The sequence below is a fragment of the Hypomesus nipponensis genome, chromosome 7 (assembly GCF_054491055.1).
Source record: "Hypomesus nipponensis isolate SF chromosome 7, ASM5449105v1, whole genome shotgun sequence".
Taxonomy (NCBI): Eukaryota; Metazoa; Chordata; class Actinopteri; order Osmeriformes; family Osmeridae; genus Hypomesus; species Hypomesus nipponensis.
In genome coordinates, this window is record NC_140367.1 from 11,340,400 (window position 1) to 11,363,300 (window position 22,901).

Genomic DNA, 22,901 nt, shown 5'->3' on the forward strand with positions numbered 1-22,901 from the left:
TACCGTGTTGAGCTTAACATATAGGCCTACAGTATGTGGCAATTTTTGAATAACTTTATATCCTCACTAACTGAACTGTAGGTTAAAATCTATTTTTGTTTCAATTGAACACTAGCCTATTCATAATGTCAAGCCATAACAACATCCACATTCCACAAGGTATGGTTCTAGCTATTTTTCCATGAGCTCAATTTGATTAGTTCCATACTCAAACCTACCACTAGAGGGTAGACGTTGACTGAGAGTTGATGCCATTGCCACATGGCCTGCGGCTTTTGGGAAAATGTTGCTGAGTGCGTTTGCCCAATGCTAACTTCTTTTAACTTCTGTTACAATGTTTATGTACAATTCAAGCCACCAACTGTCCAATTGTATACTCCTGAAAGCAGGACAATAAGATACCTATGTATATTTGATTTGATAGCAGCATACATAAATCTATAACCTATTTTATTTAGTAAATTGGCCATTTACAATTAGGCATACTGTAAATTTAAAAAAATCCTCAGGTTACTTTGGGATATTCTTGAAATACACATGCTGACTGAACTTCTCAAGTCTCCATTTATGAGGAATAAGTAGGGTGAGTCCAGGTAATGTGGGACATCAGGTAAAGTGGGACAGCTATGCATTTTGATGATTTCATAAAACCGACATCCAATCACCAGAGCTGATCTTGACTCGTACCTACAACACTTCTAGTCACTATGCAGGGGTTTTGATTCGTCTGACATCATCAGAGTAGGCGTGATCTGGCTTGACATTAGGTCCGTACGGAAAAAACGCATCGGAAGTTCAGCGGCCTATGACATTCAATTTCTCAATGATAAGGCTGGAAAAGGAATTTAAATTAAGTTACAATGAGTACTATTGCAGCATAATTAAGGGGTTTAACTACTGATTGAAACAAACACACACATTTGTAAAATAATGCTTTGTTAGAAAAAAGTTTTATGTAACTGTCCAACATTACCTAATCATGTCAGGTAATGTGGGACAGCATTTTTCAGGTAAAGTGGGACATCTAGTAATTATTTGTTTATGCTATAAAATTAATTTAATTCGACAGTTCTTACATTTTTTATACCAATGCATCACACTGCACTTAAGTTCCCAACTAAATAGCACCTTTCACTGGCACCGAACCAGCGCTTTCAGACTTGTAAGTGGGACCACAAACGCTAGGCCAACGAAATGTTAACGCATCGTTGCTTACTAGCTAGCACTTAGACTGTAGGTCACTAAGGTTTACATCAGTTACACTTTCTGCCTATTGTATAAGTCAAACCAAATGCTAATATTATTATTAATATTAGCATACTAGGCTGACAGACCATGACTGTCCCACTTTACCACACACGCTGTCCCACATTACCTGAAAATGTTGCCTGAGTGAGAGAGGGGTCATGTTATGGTTGAAAGTGTGTAGTTCCTAATATACTGTGTTCTCCCATTTCAATCCAACATGAGAATGTTCCTAAGCCCTAAAACGATTTAATAAAACACCACTGGGGCAAGTTAACAGTTCTTTTGAAGGCCTAAGTCTACTGGAGCTTCTACCAAAAAGTGTCCCACATTACCTGAAATCACCCTACTTGAACATGATTGGCTGGGAAACAAAAAAGGGCGGAACTGTTTTAAGAAATTTGCATAGTGGCAGGCTGATAAATGTGACAGTTTATGACTAGTTTTGGTTTATGACCAGAACACTTAACTGATATAATCATCCACATTTGTGCCTGTTAACCTGGATGATATAGTAAGACGGCTGGATATGCTGAAATTGACTTTTGATTTAAGAAAAAAAAAAAAACAGATAAGATAACACGGCAAAAAGAGATCGATACATGTCTAAAATAGATGTTCCACCTGAACTCGAAGACCGATTGCTTTCCGGTCCGCCTACTAAATTGCAAATAGATACCACCGCAATTCCACGATATTGGGCATACAGTCCCTGTAGAATCCGAGCTGTGTAGTCTACACAGCAAGACCAACGAACAACCAACCAAACCATTTTGACTGGATTTTAGCTTTAAAGGAGACGTTCAAAGGGAGGTCTTTTTATCGACATAAACCCGCCGATAACGGTCGATAACTGCTCCGAAAGCGGGACACAAGGTACCGAGGCAGGCGATAACCGCTCTAAATCTGGACCGACGGGCTTCTCAGCGCTTCTTGCTATCTTCGGGTACACCGATGAGGCTCGAAGCCGCAAGGATGGAACTCTTCAGGAAGATGTGGAGGACGCGGAAGCAGATACTGGTGGTGCTGATCCCACTGTCTCTTCTGCCGCTGCCACTCATCCACCCCACCAGCGTGAGTAATAAGAACATCGGTCCCAACACAAGTACAAAAAAAGCTATCTAAAAGTACATTTATCTATTTACAACTTCATTTTCAGATATGACGTTGTGTTGAACTAAATATTTGGTAAACCATCACAAAGACCCGTCTGCATTTTTGTCATATGTAAACTGTGTAGAAGAGATTGAACTGGGATCGGGATTTGAGAGAACCTTTTGGTATCCAAGATATATGTTCGACAGATAACATTTAATGTAGAAAACATATTATACACTTATCATAAAATAGTTCTCCATTTAGCCATCGGATTACTGTCTGACGCACCGCTCAGGCTTTACGCATTAAAATCGGTGCGTAAAAGCGCACGAGGTGTTTTGTTTGTGCATTGTAAGATTTCCACACAGGTGCTAATGAAAGCAGTTTGGTTGCGCCAAATTCCAAGTGATTAAATTACAGTATAAAGCTTTGGGTGATTTATTGTGACTTGCGTTTTCAGGGCCGCCCTCCATGTAAGAATTTGACCAAACTGAAAGAGTCGTGTCAGGCTGCCACAGCTGCACAGTCCCCGAACCAACCCCTGTCTGCGTCAGACAACACAGGTCCCCTTATCGGCCCCTGTCTGCGTCAGACAACAGCGGGGAGGACTCGGAAGGGGTGGGGGAAGGACAGCAGAAATATCCATCTCTTGAGAATAGTGAAACGAATATACAGTGAATGGTCATAGGATGTTTCCCTATGCCTTAAATGAAAATAGTGACAAAGGCGAGAATTATTGATAGGTTAAGGATATAATGAAGATATGGTATTAAGCATACCTGTTACTTAGTTCTTAGCTTCCATTCTCAGCTTCAAGTCCCTACCAGTCTTTCACAAGAACTAGGTCTTAACAAACCAAACCAAACCAAGGTTACATCCCACAAGGAGGAAATTACAATCCTGCTACAAAAAGGAAACCAACCAAGGTCAAATTCTCAATCAGTTGGTCAGAGTCTGTCTGGTAAACTGACGAATTGACTTATATGATCAACCAAATCTTATATTATCCATTCAACAATTGTTTCTTCTTACTGTTTATTTATTAAGCACGTGATTGTAAGTAAATGTGTGCTTATATCGGAACCTCTACTTCCCCATCTAAAGATAAAAAGGGGTGCCTTGATGAAAGAATCACCTTTTATTTCAAAACAAACAATCTTTACTGTTGACTGTGAAGGCTTATCTCTGAAGGCATACAGCACCAAATGAAGCCTTTAGACTCAATTTAATCGAATCACATCTTCCGGCAACAGACAAACAATGGATATCTTCTTTCATTGTCTGATTTCATTTGGCCATCAACAAACTTTACCCTCTGGAGCCAGATACAGTCCACAGCACCACATTCCTTCACGTGAGAAGAACTTTGTCCCTAGATTAAAACAGCTATGTGCATGCGAGTACTTCCTTGTCTATGGTAAAAGCTACTCCAAATAATCAACCTATAGTTGTCATAAAAACACCATTCCAAACTCTACAATATAGACCAAAGCTTTTCACTCAACCTCTACTATATAAATTAAATGACACCAAAAGACTGGCATCTCCCCTAACTGGCGGAGCTTCAGGAAGTGGGATGAAGAGAAGTGTAAACAGGGATTTATCAGCAGACCCATTCATTGCATCCCAGTAATCTAGTACAGATATCAGTTCAGTCGTGATGGAGTCAGATGTAGAGTAAGAGTCTGATCGTGTCTGTCCTTGTCTGCAGCCTCCACCAGCGATCAATCAAAGAACACACTATCTGATAATGGACTGATAATGGAATCAAATCATGCCCCATACGGTAGTTAGCCGTAGTTTCCTGCAAGCATACCTTGCAGGTCCACAGCATCACATCTTGTTCACAGACATACCTGGCGTGATTTCATTTCATCGCCTGTAATCTGCATTGCCTCCACCTCATCCCAATGCCACATAGTGTTCTTATTAAACCATAAGCTGCCATATTATGATTTTGTCCTCTCCCAGAAACGCTGTGTAATATTCCTGAACAATGGTGTTGTGTCAACCATGGGGCTCTGGGCTTGGCTCAGGTTTGGTGCGGTTCAGGTCTGGGCATGCCTGTCGACAACATTAGCCGTTGCTGGCTCGCTGCGCCACACGCCATATTCCAAGCGGTCTTCGCTCCTCATCGTTGAAAACCAAGACTGCATTTCTAGTTTTTGTTTTTCCCCAGTCTTGTTAAATCCCACTGTAGGCGCGTTAGTAATCCTTGTTGCAACAGCCTTCTTATATAACCATAACCAGATTAATACTCACTTGGAATTTGTGTGTGTGTGTGTGTGTGACGTCCGACGCATCCACGTTCCAGACAACAGGGAACACACACCACACTTGTCCGACTCTGCCCCGGAACACGTGTGTGTTTGCGTCTGTGCAAGTGTTTGTGTTGTCTGGCTGGTCAGCGCACCTGAAGGGGGCTCCTGTTTAGAGCAGGGAACAAAGTCCTTCATTTCCTTCACATTTTGGGGTGAAGGGAATGTTCTAAGACCTCTCAAGAGATGGTTTTACAATGTTGGTCGATTTTGATATGTTTTTGGGCTTGTATGTTTGAGTTCCTTTCCTCAAAACCCCTTTTCCTGTCTTTCCATCGAGCTATCAGAGAAGGTGGGTGTGGGGGGGGGGGGGTTAAGGGTTGGTCATTGTGTTTCAAATCATCTTTACCAGAAGTAGCCTAAACCGGCATTGAAATGTTGTAAACATGGAAAGTGGAGTCCAGGGGCGTAGCTCGGATAGCTCGGATTCCTTCGAAATGGGTTTTCTTGTATCTCTCTACAAATCCCATTTTGATTACACCATTCAGTAAGAATTCGGATTTGTCCTGAGTTCAGCCTCTATCCAGGGTTGCCGAGGTGACCGGGGTGCTGCCGTGTGTTCATGCTGACGCATCGTATCCAAACTGGGGTCTGCATAGCGAGTATTACCTACTCCTCTATCATGGAGCACCAATATTCTTCAAGATGAACCTGCGCGTTTATGAAGGATAAAATGGTTCAATCTCACCGAATAGCTCTCAGTTTCGTTTTCAGAACACAATGTCCATTCAGAATGTCCATATCCATTCGACTTTTGTCACCGAAGCAGTTGTTCACGACAAAGTAATGCATTCGATTTGGATGTATTCATTTAGCATACACTTTGATCCAAGTCAAAGTGCGGGAAAGTGCGGAGAAGAAGTCAAACACGAGTTCTCAGAGTTTGACGTGCCAGAAAACAGATGGATAATCATCGAGTCAGTCAGTCATCCATTAAACCGACATGAGCAGTTACTACGGTCTGTGAACTACCTTCACAATGCTTGCTAGCCTGCAACCCTTTCCATCCATCCCTTTCCATCCCAGGCTCATCAATGGTTTCTTGTGATTTGTAAAGCTGAAAAACACAGTGTGTGTGTGTGTGTGTGTGTGTGCAGGAGGCGTGCTGTGCCTATGTGCTGATGGTGACAGCGGTGTACTGGGTGTCTGAGGCTGTGCCGCTGGGTGCTGCTGCCCTGGTGCCCGCCTTCCTCTACCCGCTGTTTGGGGTGCTCAAGTCCAGTGAGGTGAGTAAACGACGCCCTGGCTGTCACTCTCTCTCTCTTCCTCTCTTCCCTTCCCTCTCTTCCTCTCTTCCCTTCCCTCTCCCTTCCTCTCTTTCATTCCTTCCTTCCTTCCTTCCTTCTCTCTCTCTCTCTCTCTTTCTCTCTCTCTCTCTCTCTCTCTCTCTCTCTCCTCCCTTCCCTTCCCTCTCCCTTCCTCTCTTTCATTCCTTCCTTCCTTCCTTCCTTCTCTCTCTCTCTCTCTCTTTCTCTCTCTCTCTCTCTCTCTCTCTCTCTCTCTCTCTCTCTCTCTCTCTCTCCTCCCTTCCCTTCCCTCTCCCTTCCTCTCTTTCCTTCATTCCTTCCTTCCTTCCATCTCTCTCTTTCTCTCTCTCTCACTCTCTTCCTCTCTTCCCTTCCCTCTCCCTTCCTCTCTTTCCTTCATTCCTTCCTTCCTTCCTTCCATCTCTCTCTTTCTCTCTCTCTCACTCTCTTCCTCTCTTCCCTTCCCTCTCCCTTCCTCTCTGTCCTTCCTTCCTTCCTTCCTCCCTCTCTCTCTCTCTCTCTCTCTCTCTCTCTCTCTTCCTATATCTCTCTCTCTTCCTCTCTCCCCTTTCCTCTCACTCTCTTTGAGTCAGCAACAACACAACAAGGTCAGCCCAGTTTGTTTATCCAAAGGGCACAGCTGGTGACAAATGATGATGGATCTCAGATTAATGACACGCTGGGATTTGTCCAGTTTTCGGTGTCTCCCTCTCTTCCTCTCGCCTTCCCTTTCAATACTTTATTCACAGTCTCTCGCTTGTCCTCTTTGTCCATGTAGGCCCAGAAAACGCTATTTGGGTTCCTACTCGAATCCTTGGAGTCACACAATTTCATTGACTCGCTGGTGCTTTGGCTCACTCTGTCACTGCAGTTTGCTGTGCACTGCTGTAATGAAAGCAGTGTGGTGCCGTAGCAGGTGCACTGCACTGTCAGCAGCGGTCAGGGAAGTGGGGAAATGTGACATGGGTCATTATTCAGACCTTATATAAGAGAGCCATGTAACAGCTGTGCACCTTAAGGAGGCCTAACCATGTACGGCTTAACAGAAAAGAGGTACTATAGAACCATTGTAAATGGTAAAGACATGTCATGTTCATGTCGTGCAGAGCCAAGAGACCGCTGCTTGATACATCCCTATGTTTGAATGGATGTTTGTATGTTGGGTTGATTGTTAGCCTCCCTTCCTTGCCTTCATTTTAGGGGTTCTCTTACATGACAAGAGACCATCTCTCCTAACCCCCCCCCCCGCCGCCCCCCCTTTAGCCAGGTGCACCACCGAAAATCTAACCATTTGTTAGCAGGGGTAGAAGGTATGTATACTGAGGAGTTAGTTTAACCAATTTAGGTTACATAAACAAGGTTATGTATAGGGTTTATGTGTTTTGTACTATGTACTGTACACTGTACATACGTGTGTGTGTGTGTGGTTTTATGTAACCAGTCCCCTGCCGGTTCAGAGCCACAGTGACACTGAAACAGAGCCAGATCACAGTGGCTCTGGGTTCGCCTGGCAGACGGGGAACACAAAGGCACATTCCTCCTCTGGGTTCATCACATGACAATACAGATAATAAGCCTGATCGAACTCTTCCCTAATGACCTCCACAGTCTGGGGAAATACAGGATGGAGAACTTTTGGGCTTCTTTTTTATTTCTAAAAAATAACTTCCTCGATAGAAGGAATTCAATGACACTTTCTCTCTCCTGGCTCTGGAATAAGGCTGCGTGCCCCTGTTTAAACTCCCGCGTGTCAATTTGAGTCAACCCAGTTTGTTTCTCGAAAGGCCACAGTAGGTAACTAAAGGTGATAGATTTCTCATTAATCACAACTACGGAGATCTATCTCGTCAAGTCAGTTCATCCGTTGTATTTTTAAAGATTCATCCAGTTTTTGTAGCTTTTGTTTGTCAGCGGGGTTATGATCAACTTTGTTCAGGCCCAAGCAAGATTAAGTGCTTAGTGTTAGAATAACCGCCACCTCCTTCCAAAAACAAAAAAAAGACCAACTCGACGAATGGCGCTGCTCAGTCACCCGCCTTTGATGACCCGTGACACCCAAAGTCGTTTGCGAAATAGAGCGGTTGCCCCGACGACTAGGACGGCGCCACGGTGACGCGCGGCGACCTGCCGTGCGAGAGGCGCAGCAGGAGCCCTTGAGGGGTCACGATGCGGAGACCCGGGCAGCAGCCCTCGTGTTCAAGCTGTGCGACGGTGCCACAGGATGACACAGCAGAACAGGCCCCATCAGTGAGATGGCTCTTCGAATCCACCCCACGAACCACCTCTTTCAGGAAATGGACGGGTTGTTGACGAGCGGAACGCACGTTCCAAGCGACCACGTTCGTTTTCCCCCCTTCCGTCGTCCCCGAGTTGCATAAAAGAAAACTCGTGACCAAAATCCTGTTGAATCCCCAACTTGACAAACGCAAGCTGGCCCCATCGTAAGCCCCTGTAATCGTGTTTGGTAAATACACCATTTCTTTTATGCGACTTTTTTTCTTCTTCTTTTCGTTCAAAAACAGGCTTCTATTTACTGGATTGTTGTTGTCACTTGCTCTCCACCCCTCTCTCTCACACACACACACACACACACACAGACACACACATCCTTTTGTCAAGTAACCAGTATTGCTTGAATTGCTTGCACTGGAATCCGTTTGATTGTGAGGATAGGAGGGCAGAGGGGCCTTGTTACCTGGCCCAAACAGGAAGAGGTTACGTGTAATTCGGTTTTGTGGCTTAGTGGCGTTCCCTCTCGGTCACGTGGAGACGGGGAGCTAAGCCTCCCAAAAAGGTTCCATTCCGATTGATCCGCCTGAGTCCGCTATAGTCCGTCCATCTCCTCCCTGCTTCCCAACCCGCTTTGTGGAACATCGCTGAGAGACCCGAGGAATCTTGAACGCTCACTGTTTACAATACCGGTCTGGTTTCGCTACAAACATCACATCTGCCTGCTAGTTTGCGTGGTTTTGCGTCTCCGAACTTTGAATAATATTTTGGTTGTCGACACGACGTGCTTGAAGTGCTTTATCCATCATTTTAACGATGGCCAGATACGTGTGGAATGTTTAGTCCGGTATCGAGATGCCTGCTAGGTTGCCGTAGGTGAGGACAGGAAAAGGACATTTCGGGCCACACACCAGGGGCCCAAAATGAAACCAAACAGCGAATCTGTTCACACAATCACCGTAAACATGTAAAGGAACCTGAATGTACAGAAGGAATTTGGTCAAAAGAGTGGAACATTTTATAATGTGTGTGTGTGTGTGTGTGTGTGTGAAGGTGGCTGCAGAGTACTGTAAAGACACCACTTTGCTGCTTATGGGGGTGATCTGTCTGGCGGCCTCCATAGAGAAGTGGAATCTCCACAAACGCATCGCCCTCCGCATGGTGATGATTGCTGGGGCCAAGCCGGGCATGTAAGTAACGATCTATCTCCACACAGACTGGTGCATGGCATCGAAAGGACGCGTTCGGGGGCGCATTGTCTCTCTCTCTCCCTCCCTCTCTCCCTCTCTCTCTCTCTCTCTCTCTCTCTCTCTCTCTCTCTCTCTCTCTCTCTCTCTCTCTCTTTTGCACGCGTGCTCGCGGCATTCCAACACACGCCAGTGCACAGAATCCTCTCAAGCTATTCCCCCCCCCCAACCCCCACACACCCACAGACAGACCCGGCGCTCTCCCCTCTTGCGTCAGGCACCCCCCCCCCCTCAAGCCTCGCCCCTCTCCTCTCGTCCTCAGGCTGGTCCTGGGCTTCATGTGCTGCACCACCTTCCTGTCCATGTGGCTCAGCAACACCTCCACCACCGCCATGGTGATGCCCATCGCCGAGGCCGTCCTCCAGCAGCTCATCTCCACCGGCGTGGCCGACGCCCAGGAGGACTCGGACACCGCCGAGGGCGCCGACGGCGGTAAGTCGGGCCTCGCTGACTCGCAGAACGTTCGCCGTCCCATTGTTGTACCGCCTGTGTCTTTGCTTCCGTGGTCGATCGACCACGCCCCTTCAGTGTCGTCGTCCCTCTCTCGCGGCCTGTCAGAAATGCGTCAGGGCCTTTTGCAGGGCCACAGCTGGGCTGGACGGGGCAGGAGCCTGTCGAAAATGCCACAGCTGTTCATTTTCTCCCACCTTCATTTCACCCTAAATTTCCCTATAGCAGGATTGACGCCTGTTCAAAAGGCTTACAGTTTACCTCCTCACTCAAAATATTTTTTTTTTTTTTTTTTTACAGACAAGGAGAATCTGAATAAGAACCAGCTGGAGCTGTTTTATCGGAGGGACAGGTGAGGCCAGGGGAAGAGATAGACACTGTAGAAAGACATGTGGGGGATACTTTATTTAGACAGCACATTATATAGGGTCCCACTATCAAGCAACTAATAAAATTGTCAACTGCTTCTCTGCTTGTATATAAAAAAGATATAGGTTTAGGATTAGGGATATTTGACTTTGACTGGATTTTGGGGACAATAAATGTACATATTAAAGTAGTTGTATTAAAGTTAGTTTAATTGAAATTGGGATCCCTTGACATGGACCATAATAACCTAATAAGCAAGACAGTGTGCAAAACCATATTGAAAAGCGAAAAACTGAAATATTTGATCATCTTTTAATCATCTTTTACCAGTAAAATGTTAGACGGTTCTATGTCAGATCCAGTCCTATGGAGGATGGATATTGTTTTTAATAACAAGCTTGTCTTCCATCCACAGCTGTGTCAAGCATGAGCTGTGCACTCTGAGTGAGGTGAGACTCATTCCAATATCCTCAATATCATCCTCTACCGTCCTCCATTATCATCCGCTATCCTCCACCATCCTCCAATGTCATCCACACACTCATTTACCAATCCTCCAATATCATCCACCATCATCCACCATCGTTCACAATCCTCCACTATCGTCCACATCTGCCATCATTAGCCGTTATTTGTTCTCACCATCTTGTCGTTAGTTTTACAACTGTTTGTTTCTGCTCTCTCAGGTCCAGACCTCAGAGTCCAATGGTGTGTCTCTGAACCCCAATCTCGGCCCACAGGCCCCCAGGGAGTCTAATGGACACTTACCCCAGGTCAGAAGAGACACACACACACACATACATAGAGCACATACAGTACAAACGCCGCACCCACACCGGCACACACGCACTGCACAGCCGCCGCAGGCACACACGCACACAAACACACACGCGTCTCTCTCCCCCTCTCCGTCTATCAGACGCACTAGCCATTGCACATCCTAGCCACCACAGCGAAACCCACCACAGTAACCGCACTGCATGGTTGTCTCGGTGTCCCAGACAGAGATCCCCATCCCAGAGCCCAAGAGGGAGAAGGGGCGGAAGGACTCCCCCTACCCCACCAAGAGGGACCACATGATCTGCAAGTGCCTCTCCCTCAGCATCACCTACGCCGCCACCATCGGAGGCCTCATCACCATCACCGGGACGTCCACCAACCTCATCTTCGCCGAGCAGTTCAACACGTACGCCACCCGCTCGCCCACACCCGCCCACACGCACACACACACACACCCCCACACACACACACATAGGGAGACACACATCGTAGGATGCCAGGTCGACGCCTCAATCCCGATATTTTTTCAAACCCGATCTCTCTTTGTCGTCGGCGTGGATCGCATCGGCTGTCACGTTCACAAATGTGTCTTTCGATATCAAGGGATCTGACGCTGACAAATCCTAGCGCAAAGGGGGTTAGCTGACGCTGCGGAATGTGGCGACAGCTAAAACGTGTCTCTGGTTGGGGATTTTTATCCAGCTTGACTAAGCCTGTGTGACTAAAAGCTGGGATAAATACACAGATGCCATGTCTTAGTGGGGCTTTCAGGGTACAAACAGGAAGTTTAGGAACAAATGGGCCAAAGAGCCATTGGATTGTTTTAATCACCCTGGCCAATCCCCAAAGCGGATTTCCCCCCCTGGTCATTTTAAACCAGTGGAGGCTAAGTCTGAGGGAGTTGGAGTTTTCTTGGAGTCGGTTGGACAAAGGTCACACCGTGACACTGTGAGTGTGTGTGTGTGTGTGTGACATACAGTATGTCAGTCCAACCTGTCAGTTCCCTTCAATTTAGTTGATTAATCCTGAAGGGAATTCAAGTGTTGAGGTGAACTTAGAAGGAGAGATGTTGACTGGGGTGGGGGTCTGGGTGGGGGGGGGGGGGTTGGGGGGGGGTTCAGAGAGTTCAGAGCGTCTCGGGAGCGGCTGTCTGGTGTTTCCCTTTCACGAAGATTTGCTGTGTGTGTCTTTAGCAGGACCATGCTATAGGACGAGCAAGCCCTTTAACCTCGTTCACCGTCGACACATTTTGACCCCGTTACAGATGGAGGACGTGGATGACAAATGACCAGTCTGCAGCTCTGTAACCAAACAACAGCAGCATGGGACCATCTAGATAGGAGAAAAGTGGGTGTACTTTGAGGTGTTCCATTTTGGTGCAGCAGACGTTGCAGTGTATGTCTTTTTTAGTAGGTTCGCGGATAATCCTGAATTGTTAAGTGGCAAAACAGCTCGCAGTTTGGCATGCTCGGTCTGCAAAAGTGAGAAGGGACGTGTGTGTGTGTGTGTGTGTGCAAAAAGGACCTTGCTCAGTACCTCCACATCCCTAAGTAGTGACTGGACGCGTTGACCTTCTCGTCTCAGAGACAGAGGGTGAGAAGGGGGGGGGGGGTTGAGGCACACCTTTGGCTACCTCTCACCTTTGTCCCGGTTATCTGCACACAATCAGGAAACACATGCAAAGATCATCCACATACTAGAGTACTGAGCCAGACAGCGTTCACCTTTATCTCAAGTCTACAGCACATGGAACGGGCAGCCGCCATTTTGTTACCGATCAACTCAACGGTCTTATCAGTGAGAATGTCTGCAGAACACAGGTCTCAGCCTGTTAGCGGGCTAACAATATTTAGGACGAGTCAGCACCTTTCTCAGCAAACAGCATGGAGGAGTGGTGATATCACCGCAGGAGAAGTGACTCAACAAAGTGAATCGAGATTGACGACCGCGGGTAGAAACCATTTTGAACTTGCTGTGCGGGGAAGCTCGAGGGCCGGTCTTAAAATTGTCATAGCGTTTGTTTTTAACATTCCCCCCAAGACAGCGAGAATGCTTTGGAGATTTGACAGGACAGCGAAGGAGCGTGGTTATAACTAGGCTGACGGTGCTCCCCCTCCCTCCCTCCCTCCCTCCCTCCCTCCCTCCCTCCCTCCCTCCCTCCCTCCCTCCCTCCCTCCCTCCCTCCCTCCCTCCCTCCCTCCCTCCCTCCCTCCCTCCCTCCCTCCCTCCCTCCCTCCCTCCCTCCCTCCCTCCCCCTCCCCCTCCCTCTTCAGGCGCTACCCGGACGCCAAGGTGATCAACTTTGGCACGTGGTTCATCTTCAGCTTCCCCATCGCCCTCATCATGCTACTGCTCACCTGGGTCTGGCTGCACTTCCTGTTCCTGGGATGCAAGTAAGAACCGGCTCACCATAAACTGCATATCCCACCATAGTTGCCGATATCGTTTGAGTTAGGTCTATATTCTTTATGGGACTGTATAGTACAGTATACTATGTGTGAAGGCATGTTAAGAATAATGTGGGAATGTGACTTACATGGCATATTATGGGATATACATATGGGAAGGCATATGGACATACATCTGAAGATGTAGGGGGAGGATGGTATCTGACCATGAACCATGGTGGAGATAAACATCGGCTGGAGTTTGCTGCTGGGAGTGGTGTTGTGATGGTGATGTGTGCACCAGTTTCAGGGAGACGTGCTCCTGGAGTAAGAAGCGAAAGACCAGGAGGGAGGTTCTGTCTGAGAAGAGGATCCACGAGGAGTATATCAAGCTGGGACCCATCAGGTGACAACCATCACCACCATCACCATGAACAATCACAACCATCACCACCATCACCATGAACAATCACAACCATCACCACCATCACCATGAACAATCACAACCATCACCACCATCACCATGAACAATCACAACCATCACCACCATCACCATAAACAATCACAACCATCACCACCATCACCATGAACAATCACAACCATCACCACCATCACCATGAACAATCACAACCATCACCACCATCACCATGAACAATCACAATCACCACCACCATCACCGCGAACGATCACCACCCCTCCCATCACCACTATCAATCCCCGTCACCACGGCCATCATCACCACCAATGCACACCATAACCATGACTCTCTGTCACTGTCTCTTTGGGCAGGACTTTCTTCCAATCAAAGTGGCGCATTTCCAACGGAATCCAAAAGTCATTGTGTTTTTTCCTCTGTGTGTGTGTGTTCCTCCTGTAGTTACCCAGAGGTGGTGACAGGAGTCTTCTTCATCTTGATGACCCTCCTGTGGTTCACCAGAGAACCTGGCTTCGTCCCTGGGTGGACCTCTCTGTTCGAGAAGTACGTACGGCCCCCCGTGAACCGCTCACGTGACTGCCCCGTCGAAATCTCATTCGTCGAATGTTACAAATCGACCTCACTTTCTATAATGGCATCGAACATTGCTCATTCATTGCACAGTGGTATTCAGCGACCGTTTACGAGCCACTCGACCAAATTCAGCCCTGGGATGGTGTGTCTGAGGGCTGAGCATGTTGTTTTTGTTGTTGTTGTTGTTGTGGTCGGACAGGAAGGGGTACAGGACAGACGCCACCGTGTCTGTGCTCCTGGGGTTCCTGCTCTTCCTGATCCCCGCCCGGAGGCCCTTCTCCCGCTCGTCCAGATTCGCCGTCACCGGTCAGTTCATCCACGGACGCAGGTCCCCCCGGAGGCCCGCTCCAGCCGCTCACGTGCACGCTGTATGAACTCACGTCACTCCACACTTTGAAGAGCCACACGCGTTAGGCCTCCGCTAGGAGTTTGTGCTTCGTGACCCGGAGACGCCAGGGTCCGTGTTCGCCGGACGTCTTAAGGCTGAAAGTCGTTTCTGACTCGTTGATTTCGGAAGAACGGTTTCTTTTTTTAAATAACGGCGCATTCAATCCACGTTTGACGTTTTTGGCCTGAGAGTATTTTCACAAACCATTTTGGCTCAATCTAAATTTGTATTTGAACATCTTTACTGTTAATTGTGATGGTGGGGATTGTGTTGGAATATTGCAACATGATACCTCCTTCTACAGTATTTCTATGATGAAATCACTGACAGAGACCCATCCCCCATCAGCCAATCACTGTGGGCATAGTCAGAAAGCTTGTTGACATCATCCATAGCAACAAGGTCAACCCTGCCCTTTCTCATAACTTTCTCCCACTCCTTAGTAAAAGTTAACCTCAGCAGCTTTGTTGTTTTGAGAGGAAAGTCTTAGCTAGAAACTTTTACTGATATTTGGGAAACCTCTCAGTGCTGAAACCATGTTTTGTGAATATTGCCCCCAGGTCTTTAACGTCCGTTGGTTTCTGATTCACCAGAGTTGTGGAAGCCTGCTCTAGTCTGTCTCTCTCTTGATAGGCTTCAGACACCAATCAGAAACAACTAAATCCTGTGCCAGGGTAGACCTTGTCTGTCAGGGATAACTGCCTCAGTGGGGGACCCCTGTTGGTCAAGGATAGTAACAACGTTTTCTCCATCACCCACAGTTGATGAGGAATCGGAGGAGGAACACGAGCCACTGGCCCCTATGATCACCTGGAAGGACTTCCAGAAACTGATGCCCTGGGAGATTGTGATCTTGGTTGGAGGGGGCTATGCGCTCGCGGCTGGCTGCAAGGTAGGATCATTTGTGTGATTTATTCCTGGAATGCGTGCATGTGAGTGCTCAGTCTGGCTCTTTGAGGCAAATGTTGACAGTGTGTGTGTGTGTGTGTGTGCAGGTGTCCGGTCTGTCTGTGTGGATCGGAAGGCAGCTGGAGCCTATGAGCGGTCTCCCCCCATGGGCCGTCACCCTGCTGGCCTGCCTCCTGGTCTCCACGGTTACCGAGTTTGCCAGCAACCCTGCCACCCTCACCGTCTTCCTGCCCATCCTGTCTGCTCTGGTGAGGCTTCATCCCTTCAGCTCATCCCTTCATCCCTTCAATTCATCCCTTCATCCCTTCAGCTCATCCCTTCATCCCTTCACCACACACGTCCTGGAATCAGACCCAGGTCGATCTGCACATATTGACTAATTGATTTAGCTCACACCGTTAAATAGAACCAATAAATGCGTCCCCAAAAAGCCAACCGTGAAATTGATTGCATTGCAATAAGAAAATAATAAAAGTAATAATTGACCCATGTTTGGGTCGGAGTCACTGGTCAACTGATATTTAACATAATCAGCAGAGAGCATGAATGTTTGTCCTTAGTTCTGAGTTAACTAAACCTAACCTTTTATGTCTTCTATGATCTTTAAATACCCTTGAATGGTCTTAACTTCAACCCTCTTAACACTGACAAACTGCTGTTTTTCTCGGTGTCTCTGTCAATATTTGTGCAAACTTGAAGAACAACACGGATCTTTCTGTCCCAGAATGTGACCTGTGTCCTTTCCCCTCTCTCCACCTCTCTGTCCCTCTCACCCTCCGTCACTCCTGCCTCCTTTCTTTCCCCTCTCTCCACCTCTCTGTCCCTCTCACCCTCCGTCACTCCTGCCTCCTTTCTTTCCCCTCTCCCTTCTTCTCTTAACCTTTTCTGTCGCTCTCTTCTTTCTCAACGTCCTCTTTCCTTGACTTCCCCACTCGGCCCTGCGCTCCATGTCCCCCCCCCCCTCTCTCTCTCTCTCTCTCTCTCTCTCTCTCTCTCTTCTCACGCCACCTCGCTCTCCCTCCCTCCCTTGCTCTCCCTCCCTCGCTCTCCCTCCCTCAGTCGGAGACCCTGCAGATCAACCCCCTCCAGACTCTCATCCCCTCCACCATGTGCGTGTCCTTCGGGGTCATGCTCCCCGTGGGGAACCCCCCCAACGCCATCGTCTTCAGTTACGGCCACGTGCAGATCAGCGACATGGTGAGTCAAAGCCCAAACCCCCACTGCACGCCGATGTGCAAAACTCACTCGAAGACTCGCACGTGGGCGTACATGAAAATGCACGTGGATGTATGTGTGAACACGCACACACCGACACATAACCGCAGTAATGTCCTGTGCAGTATTCCCCTGGAATTCTCCACAACTGAACTGAAAGCATATAACAAACAACAAAAATACACTTAATAATAAAAAGCACATCGCCCGAGACACTTTTTACTTACAAAAGTATGATGTCAAGCACTTACAAACCATAATCAGATCAGGCTGAGCGGTTAAGGAGTCGGGCTATTAATCAGAAGGTTGTTGGTTCGATTCCCGGCTGTGCCAAATGACGTTGTGTCCTTGGGCAAGGCACTTCACCCTACTTGCCTCGGGGGGAACGTCCCTGTACTTACTGTAAGTCGCTCTGGATAAGAGCGTCTGCTAAATGACTCAATGTAAATAATAAATAGAGCTGTCGCAGGTATGGATCTAGGGACCCATGTGCTCAGTGTTGTGTGATGTGTTCCCACCCCAGGTGAAAGCAGGATTCGGGGTGAACCTGATTGGTGTGCTGGTGGTCATGCTGGCCATCTTGACCTGGGGGGTGCCCCTCTTCGACCTCACCGAGTTCCCTACCTGGGCGGTCATGAGGAATGTCACCGAGAGTTTATAACCACTGGAGGGAGCCAGAGTGTGCTGACAGTGCAGAGAGAGATAGAGACGGGAGACTGTGTGTAAAAGCAAAGACTGAAGATGTAGTCAAACAGGCCTTGTTCCATAAACGAGTCCTAGCCCCTCTGCCCTAAACGCCTGTAAAGATCTGATTGGTGGAACCCGCGCCCCTCGGATCCAGTACATCATCAGATCTGTGCAGGTGTAAGGTGGACTCTGGCCTGTTTCTGGGCAGGGCTGAACTCTCTTACTGAAAATGCCCAAATTGAAAGGGACAGAGGTGATCTCTTTCAACCTGACCGGATGACTCTGAGAAGGTTGGGATGGATTGAAGAGAAGGAGGGAAGGAGAGAGCTCCACGTTTGGGTGGCAGGACAGGAAGGAGGTGCTCGAAATGGACTCTGACGTGTCATGTCAACAGATCGTCTTGCCTTTTACTCCATCGCATCACTGTAAATGCTGCTTTAATAGGTTGTTGTGTTTTAATCTTCAAGCAGAGACTTTATGAAATGTACCGCACATTCAGTATATATCTCATTGGTTTAGCCCTGTAACCACATAGTGTTATTCTGTGCATTTGACACTTTATATTATGGATATACCGTATACTACAAAAGTAGTCCTTAACTAATGTGTCTCTGTGTGGTGTGTTACCAATGCTATTGGGTTTATGTTGTCATAAGTGTTTCCTGGAGCCATAGGGGGGAGAACACTGCAAAATTCAATCAAGAGCTAAATCAAGAGAGCCGTCTCTTTGACAAGAGACATAGGGGCGACAGACATGGTGTGCATGTGACTGTACTGCAATGTGACATGTATGAGAAATACTTTATATTTTTACACAAATTCAAATGTAATTTTGTAATTTTTGTACGTTATTCAACCTCACCATGAAAAATGTAGGCCTATGTACTCAACTTAATCTGGATCCTATATTTCTATACATTTTGTAATTTATTCAATGCCTTAAAAGTGTTCATATGGTAGAAGATGAATATAGAACTTTGTAAATACATACAAACGTGTCATATAAAAGTTATGAACCTTATATCATACCAACCTGATGAACGCTTAACTTTCATGAATGATGTGTAGTTACAATTCAATTTGATCCAGCCCCACTTTTAGGATTATAAAAACTAAACAGAATTGTTATATAGGCTAATAAAAAAATAACACTGGAATGTGGACTACTTTTCTTTATTCCTGCAATCACAACCAGTAGCCTAACCAGATAAATTATGTACGCATTTCCGTGGTAAAATAAATGGAGGAGTCTACTTTCGTCATGATCTTCAACACAGAAAACTGCAAGCTGTCTAATCAATCAATAATAAATATGATATTCAAATACAAGTCAATCCTTGACAGAGAGCATGGCCAACAGACAACTACTGAGGTGATATTGACTGAAGGGACACTTTCCTCAGAAGTCTGTCAGACATCACCAACACACAGGCAACACTCCAGACCAGCTTCGTAGCTGCTGCAGTCTCTGGGTTCGACTTCCCAGCTCTCCCGAGCTCACTGTTGGACAGGTAACTGAGCCCAAGGGAGCGGTTGATTGTGCGAGGGGGATTATCCGTTATGATTGGGTTGATTCATCCGCAGGCTTGAAGTCCTCCATGTTCTCTTTGAACTTCAAGAAGTCCCTTCTTTTGATGAAATACTTCACCTTTTAGAATAAATAGGAAATCATTGGCACATGTTATTCTTTCAATTGGACACATGATACGCAATATTTAAACAACCAATGGCAACAGAAAGGTTGTGCTTGAAAAACATGGTTAAGTGTAACGTTTTTTGGTGTGTTATACCTAGACCTAATTGCCTTCACACTTACGAAACAGTCTCTACACAGCAGGCTTTACCCATGTGTTTACGTTACTTACCCACTGAGTCGGACAGTTAGCCTCGAACTCTTTCTGAAACTTCTCGCACGAAGAAGCTTGGTCGTTATTGTCATCCAGGCACTTCCACAGTTCGTCCCTCGCTCCCCAACATGCGCGTCTCTCGCTTGAGTTCGGGGCTGTCATGGTGGGTTTACCGGAGCCTGACAGAGAACAGGTTTACTCCCAGGCAGGTGAGCTGCTCTGTTGCTGTGTAACAGTTGCCAAATAATTTCACACAGTCTTTTAGATTCTAGACTTCAGCATTGAGATTTTAACCATGACATATCGCTGAAAATGGTTATCGTGAAATCCGATGTAAACGTTTAGCGAAGTCTGCTGAAAATCAGCAATTACAAATGTGAATTCTGTAACCTGATTGTGGGATCATTCAAGGACGCACAACTGCTGACATCCGTCGCCTTCATCTGACGTAAGAAACTATTACTGCGATGGCGTGGTAGAGCCACTAGGCGGCAGACCTTGCCCAATGCTCTTTGATCGCACGGATTTAATCAGTGAAAGTGGTAAGACCATTTAGGAGGATGAAGTAAGTCGAACTGAATTTGAGGCTGCCAATTAAGACTGGTGCAGACTCACTGTGTATTCTCATAACCTAGGCTACTCTTAAATATGAGCGCATACGAACCGTTTAGGAACAGTTATCAAAACAGCACAGAACCTGTTTCACACTGGCCAGTGAATTCTTCTCACGGATTTTTTTTCTCTCAAGGGATTTGACAGACAGAATAATAGGACGTGGAGGGGAGGAAGCGTGGGTGCTTACTGAACACAGAATAGATTGAAGGAGAGAAGAGTGAATAAACCTGCATGGTGCTGGTTACCATGGCTCCCAGCAACCATTTCAGACCGTGAGCATTATGGGGTGGGGGTGGGTATTGGATGGACTGGCTATGAGGTTAATACTCCTCTCAGGGTAAGCCCAATTAACTTTCCATGATGGTAATTGATGGTAGTCTTTGCTTCACAAGAATTTCAAGACCAGGGTACTTGAGATAGAGCAGGTCATTTGCTATAGAATCGACACAAAAGTGACGTCATTCGTGATTACGCTCCAAAATATCAACAGGTTTCAACCATCTGTTTCTAAGTAAGGGAATCTTTTGAAAAACTGTTCCTGATGAAAACTACAGAATAAATAAATGATTAAAAACCGATGACATGCTATTCAATTCAAGTCAGACTGAGTCCATTGCATAGGCCAACTAAGCAGCTTTGATAGTGGTCCCCAAACCCTGCTTTTTGCTGTTAAAAGCCCTTTGAGCTTGTTGGCAGCATTGTGTGAGCTATGGATTCGTAGAATGTGTTGTTGCCTATGTGCTGGGACAAGGAAACTCCCATTGAACCAACACAGGGATGTGACAAGAAAGCCAATCTCAGTCATTCACAGACATGCCAACACACACACACACACCCACACACAGACACACACACACAGACACACACACACAGAGGGAGGGGTACATCTCAGGGGTAAAGGCCTCGTCCTTGTATCAAGAAACATTGTTTGTAAAGGGTGAATAGAAAGAACATGAAAGAACGTTCATGAAATAGGCTAACTCCAGACGCCTCTACGACTCGACGATTGCAACTAGAAAAGGCAGGGCTCAATCCCGAAAGAAAACTTTGTGTTGTAAGTCCAGCACTGAGCACTGAACACGGACGACGAAGGGAGTCCTCTTATCCTCCCCTCTGTCCTACAGGTAACATCAGCAGCCCTGTGCGTGCAAGCAGCCTCTCGCCGGGCCCTCTCTCTCGTAGGGAGGAATGCTGTCGAGCAGCGACCTCAATGTCAGCGCTCGCCTCAACGAGGTCTTTGTGACCGTGTGACACCCGCTGAGGAGAAGGTGGTGTTCTTTGAAAAAAAGCTAGTGGGTCGGGATGGCAGGAGAGAAGTTGCACGGAAAAAAACCATGATGAGAATAGCTTACTGACTGTGTGTTAACGGAAAATCTCACAAGGAGTTGACGTTTTTATAGCGTATTCCGTGTTAACCTTTCGATGACGCTTCAGTTATGAACTTTACCCATTTATAATCCGGTTGTCAGACTGCTTTGAGACCCACGACAGCCATAAATTATTCAATAATATAAATGCGGTTGAGTCATCGCGGGCTATTACGTCGGAGACTGTTTTGCCAGCGGTTCTAGCCTACATTGGCCTTTACCCCTGGAGTTTCCTGTTGCTAGGGAACCCATCTCCAGCTGGGTCGATCTGGACCTCACTTCTCCAGCGAAGGTGCTCATTAGGGCTCTGCATCGCACACATGTCACGCATGTCATATTCATGAACCTAATAGACTCACGGGGCTTTCAAATTCACCCAGGGGCGTTTCTACATGGGGGCCTACAGGGGCCAATGCCCCTGTAAAAATGTCCCAAATGGCCCCCCCTGTGGCCCCCCTGAGCTGACTGAAAGAAAAAAGAAAAAAAAATGTTGTTGTTTTTTTTCAACACGTTTTTCGTCTTCTAGTAGTCATCATGAACCGAGGAAGGGACATTGCAGCCTTTTTTTGCCCCAGTAAATAAAGAAGTTAGTGAAACATATCAAGGTATTGAGAGAGCTGAGGAGCTGTAAGAGGGAGAGCCAGAGCATTTAGTATGATTTTAACGTCAAGCAAATTTAGGTATTTAATGTTTAAATATCATTTGTTTCTGTTTTTTAATGTGCCCCTCTGATTAAACACTGGCCCCCCCCAGTAAAATTAGTCTAGAACCGCCACTGAATTCACCTCACATACACACACACACACGGCGCTCAATAAGCATGAGGCTCACCTCCAAGATAACATGCCGACTTCAAAGCCGCCAAGTCTGCTCTAAGGAGCGTCAAGGACATTGTACGCCGAACAGACCCCCTTAAATAGCATTTTGAATTGTCCTCCATGACGACTCTATGGAGCAGACAGCTCAGGTTTTGGCCAGCCGGTGTGACTGCTGACTGACGGGGTGTCGTAGGAGAAGTGTTTCCTCTCCTGGATTCTTGATTAACCCTTGTGTTCTCCTCGGGTCATTCTGACCCATCAGTCATTGTGACCCACCTTCGTTTGCGACAACTTTACCGCATACAAAAACAAAGTGAAGCATTTTCTTTTAACCGTTGGGCTGTCTCAGACCCCCCACATTACGAAGGTTAAAAGACAATTATTTTTATTTGCTTTTGTATTGGGTAAAATTGGGTAAACACAACGATGGTTCGTTATGAACCTTTTGGTCATGTGACCCGAAGGCAGCACAAGGGTTAAAAATCCACAGGATAGTCTGTGGGTCTCTGTGTGTGATAATACATGTTGCTGCGTGCGAGTGTGCTCGACTGCATGCGACATGCACATTCCGAGGACTCGGGATTCAGTGAGTCTCTACCATGCCACCCTGCGCCAGTCTTTGTTGGGTTCCCTGAAGGGGGACAGGAGACTGGACCAGCTCTGGCTCTCTGTCTCT

General features: G+C 46.8%; 2 protein-coding genes across 4 annotated transcripts; one reads left to right on the top strand and one right to left on the bottom strand.

Annotated features, from left to right (window-relative positions):
- The first annotated feature begins 2,199 nt into the window (after positions 1-2,199).
- slc13a4 (solute carrier family 13 member 4) lies at positions 2,200-17,552 on the top strand. 3 transcript variants are annotated; one of them, XM_084701480.1, is made up of 17 exons: positions 2,200-2,319; positions 5,759-5,887; positions 9,191-9,327; positions 9,647-9,845; positions 10,143-10,186; positions 10,619-10,652; positions 10,890-10,976; positions 11,205-11,389; positions 13,257-13,376; positions 13,675-13,776; positions 14,248-14,349; positions 14,579-14,689; positions 15,441-15,450; positions 15,546-15,659; positions 15,763-15,924; positions 16,736-16,873; positions 17,415-17,552. In XM_084701480.1, the coding sequence occupies exons 1-17, from the start codon at positions 2,200-2,202 to the stop codon at positions 17,550-17,552; spliced, it is 1,932 nt and encodes a 643-aa protein (XP_084557606.1). The 3 variants fall into 3 exon arrangements, with proteins under 3 accessions (XP_084557606.1, XP_084557607.1, XP_084557608.1); XM_084701481.1 differs by having other exon boundaries at positions 14,579-14,671; positions 15,426-15,441; positions 15,537-15,659; XM_084701482.1 differs by lacking the exons at positions 10,890-10,976; positions 15,441-15,450 and having other exon boundaries at positions 9,647-9,816; positions 10,135-10,168; positions 10,601-10,652; positions 14,579-14,665; positions 15,497-15,659.
- Positions 17,553-18,735: 1,183 nt separating this feature from the next.
- On the bottom strand, positions 18,736-19,856 carry coa6 (cytochrome c oxidase assembly factor 6). Its single transcript, XM_084701667.1, has 2 exons — positions 19,444-19,856; positions 18,736-19,226 (listed from the first exon to the last, which is right to left on the bottom strand). The coding sequence occupies exons 1-2, from the start codon at positions 19,585-19,587 to the stop codon at positions 19,137-19,139; spliced, it is 234 nt and encodes a 77-aa protein (XP_084557793.1). The 5' UTR covers positions 19,588-19,856; the 3' UTR covers positions 18,736-19,136.
- Positions 19,857-22,901: the final 3,045 nt, after the last annotated feature.

Excerpts from the sequence above, each read along its gene's own strand:
- coa6 (XM_084701667.1), bottom strand. The coding sequence starts at position 19,587 with ATGACAGCCCCGAACTCAAGCGAGAGACGCGCATGTTGGGGAGCGAGG. Across the intron at positions 19,227-19,443 it reads CTAACTGTCCGACTCAGTGG|GTGAAGTATTTCATCAAAAG; the intron begins GTAAGTAACGTA and ends TTATTCTAAAAG.
- slc13a4 (XM_084701480.1), top strand. The coding sequence starts at position 2,200 with ATGAGGCTCGAAGCCGCAAGGATGGAACTCTTCAGGAAGATGTGGAGG. Across the intron at positions 15,660-15,762 it reads CGCTCGCGGCTGGCTGCAAG|GTGTCCGGTCTGTCTGTGTG; the intron begins GTAGGATCATTT and ends GTGTGTGTGCAG. Across the intron at positions 16,874-17,414 it reads ACGTGCAGATCAGCGACATG|GTGAAAGCAGGATTCGGGGT; the intron begins GTGAGTCAAAGC and ends TTCCCACCCCAG.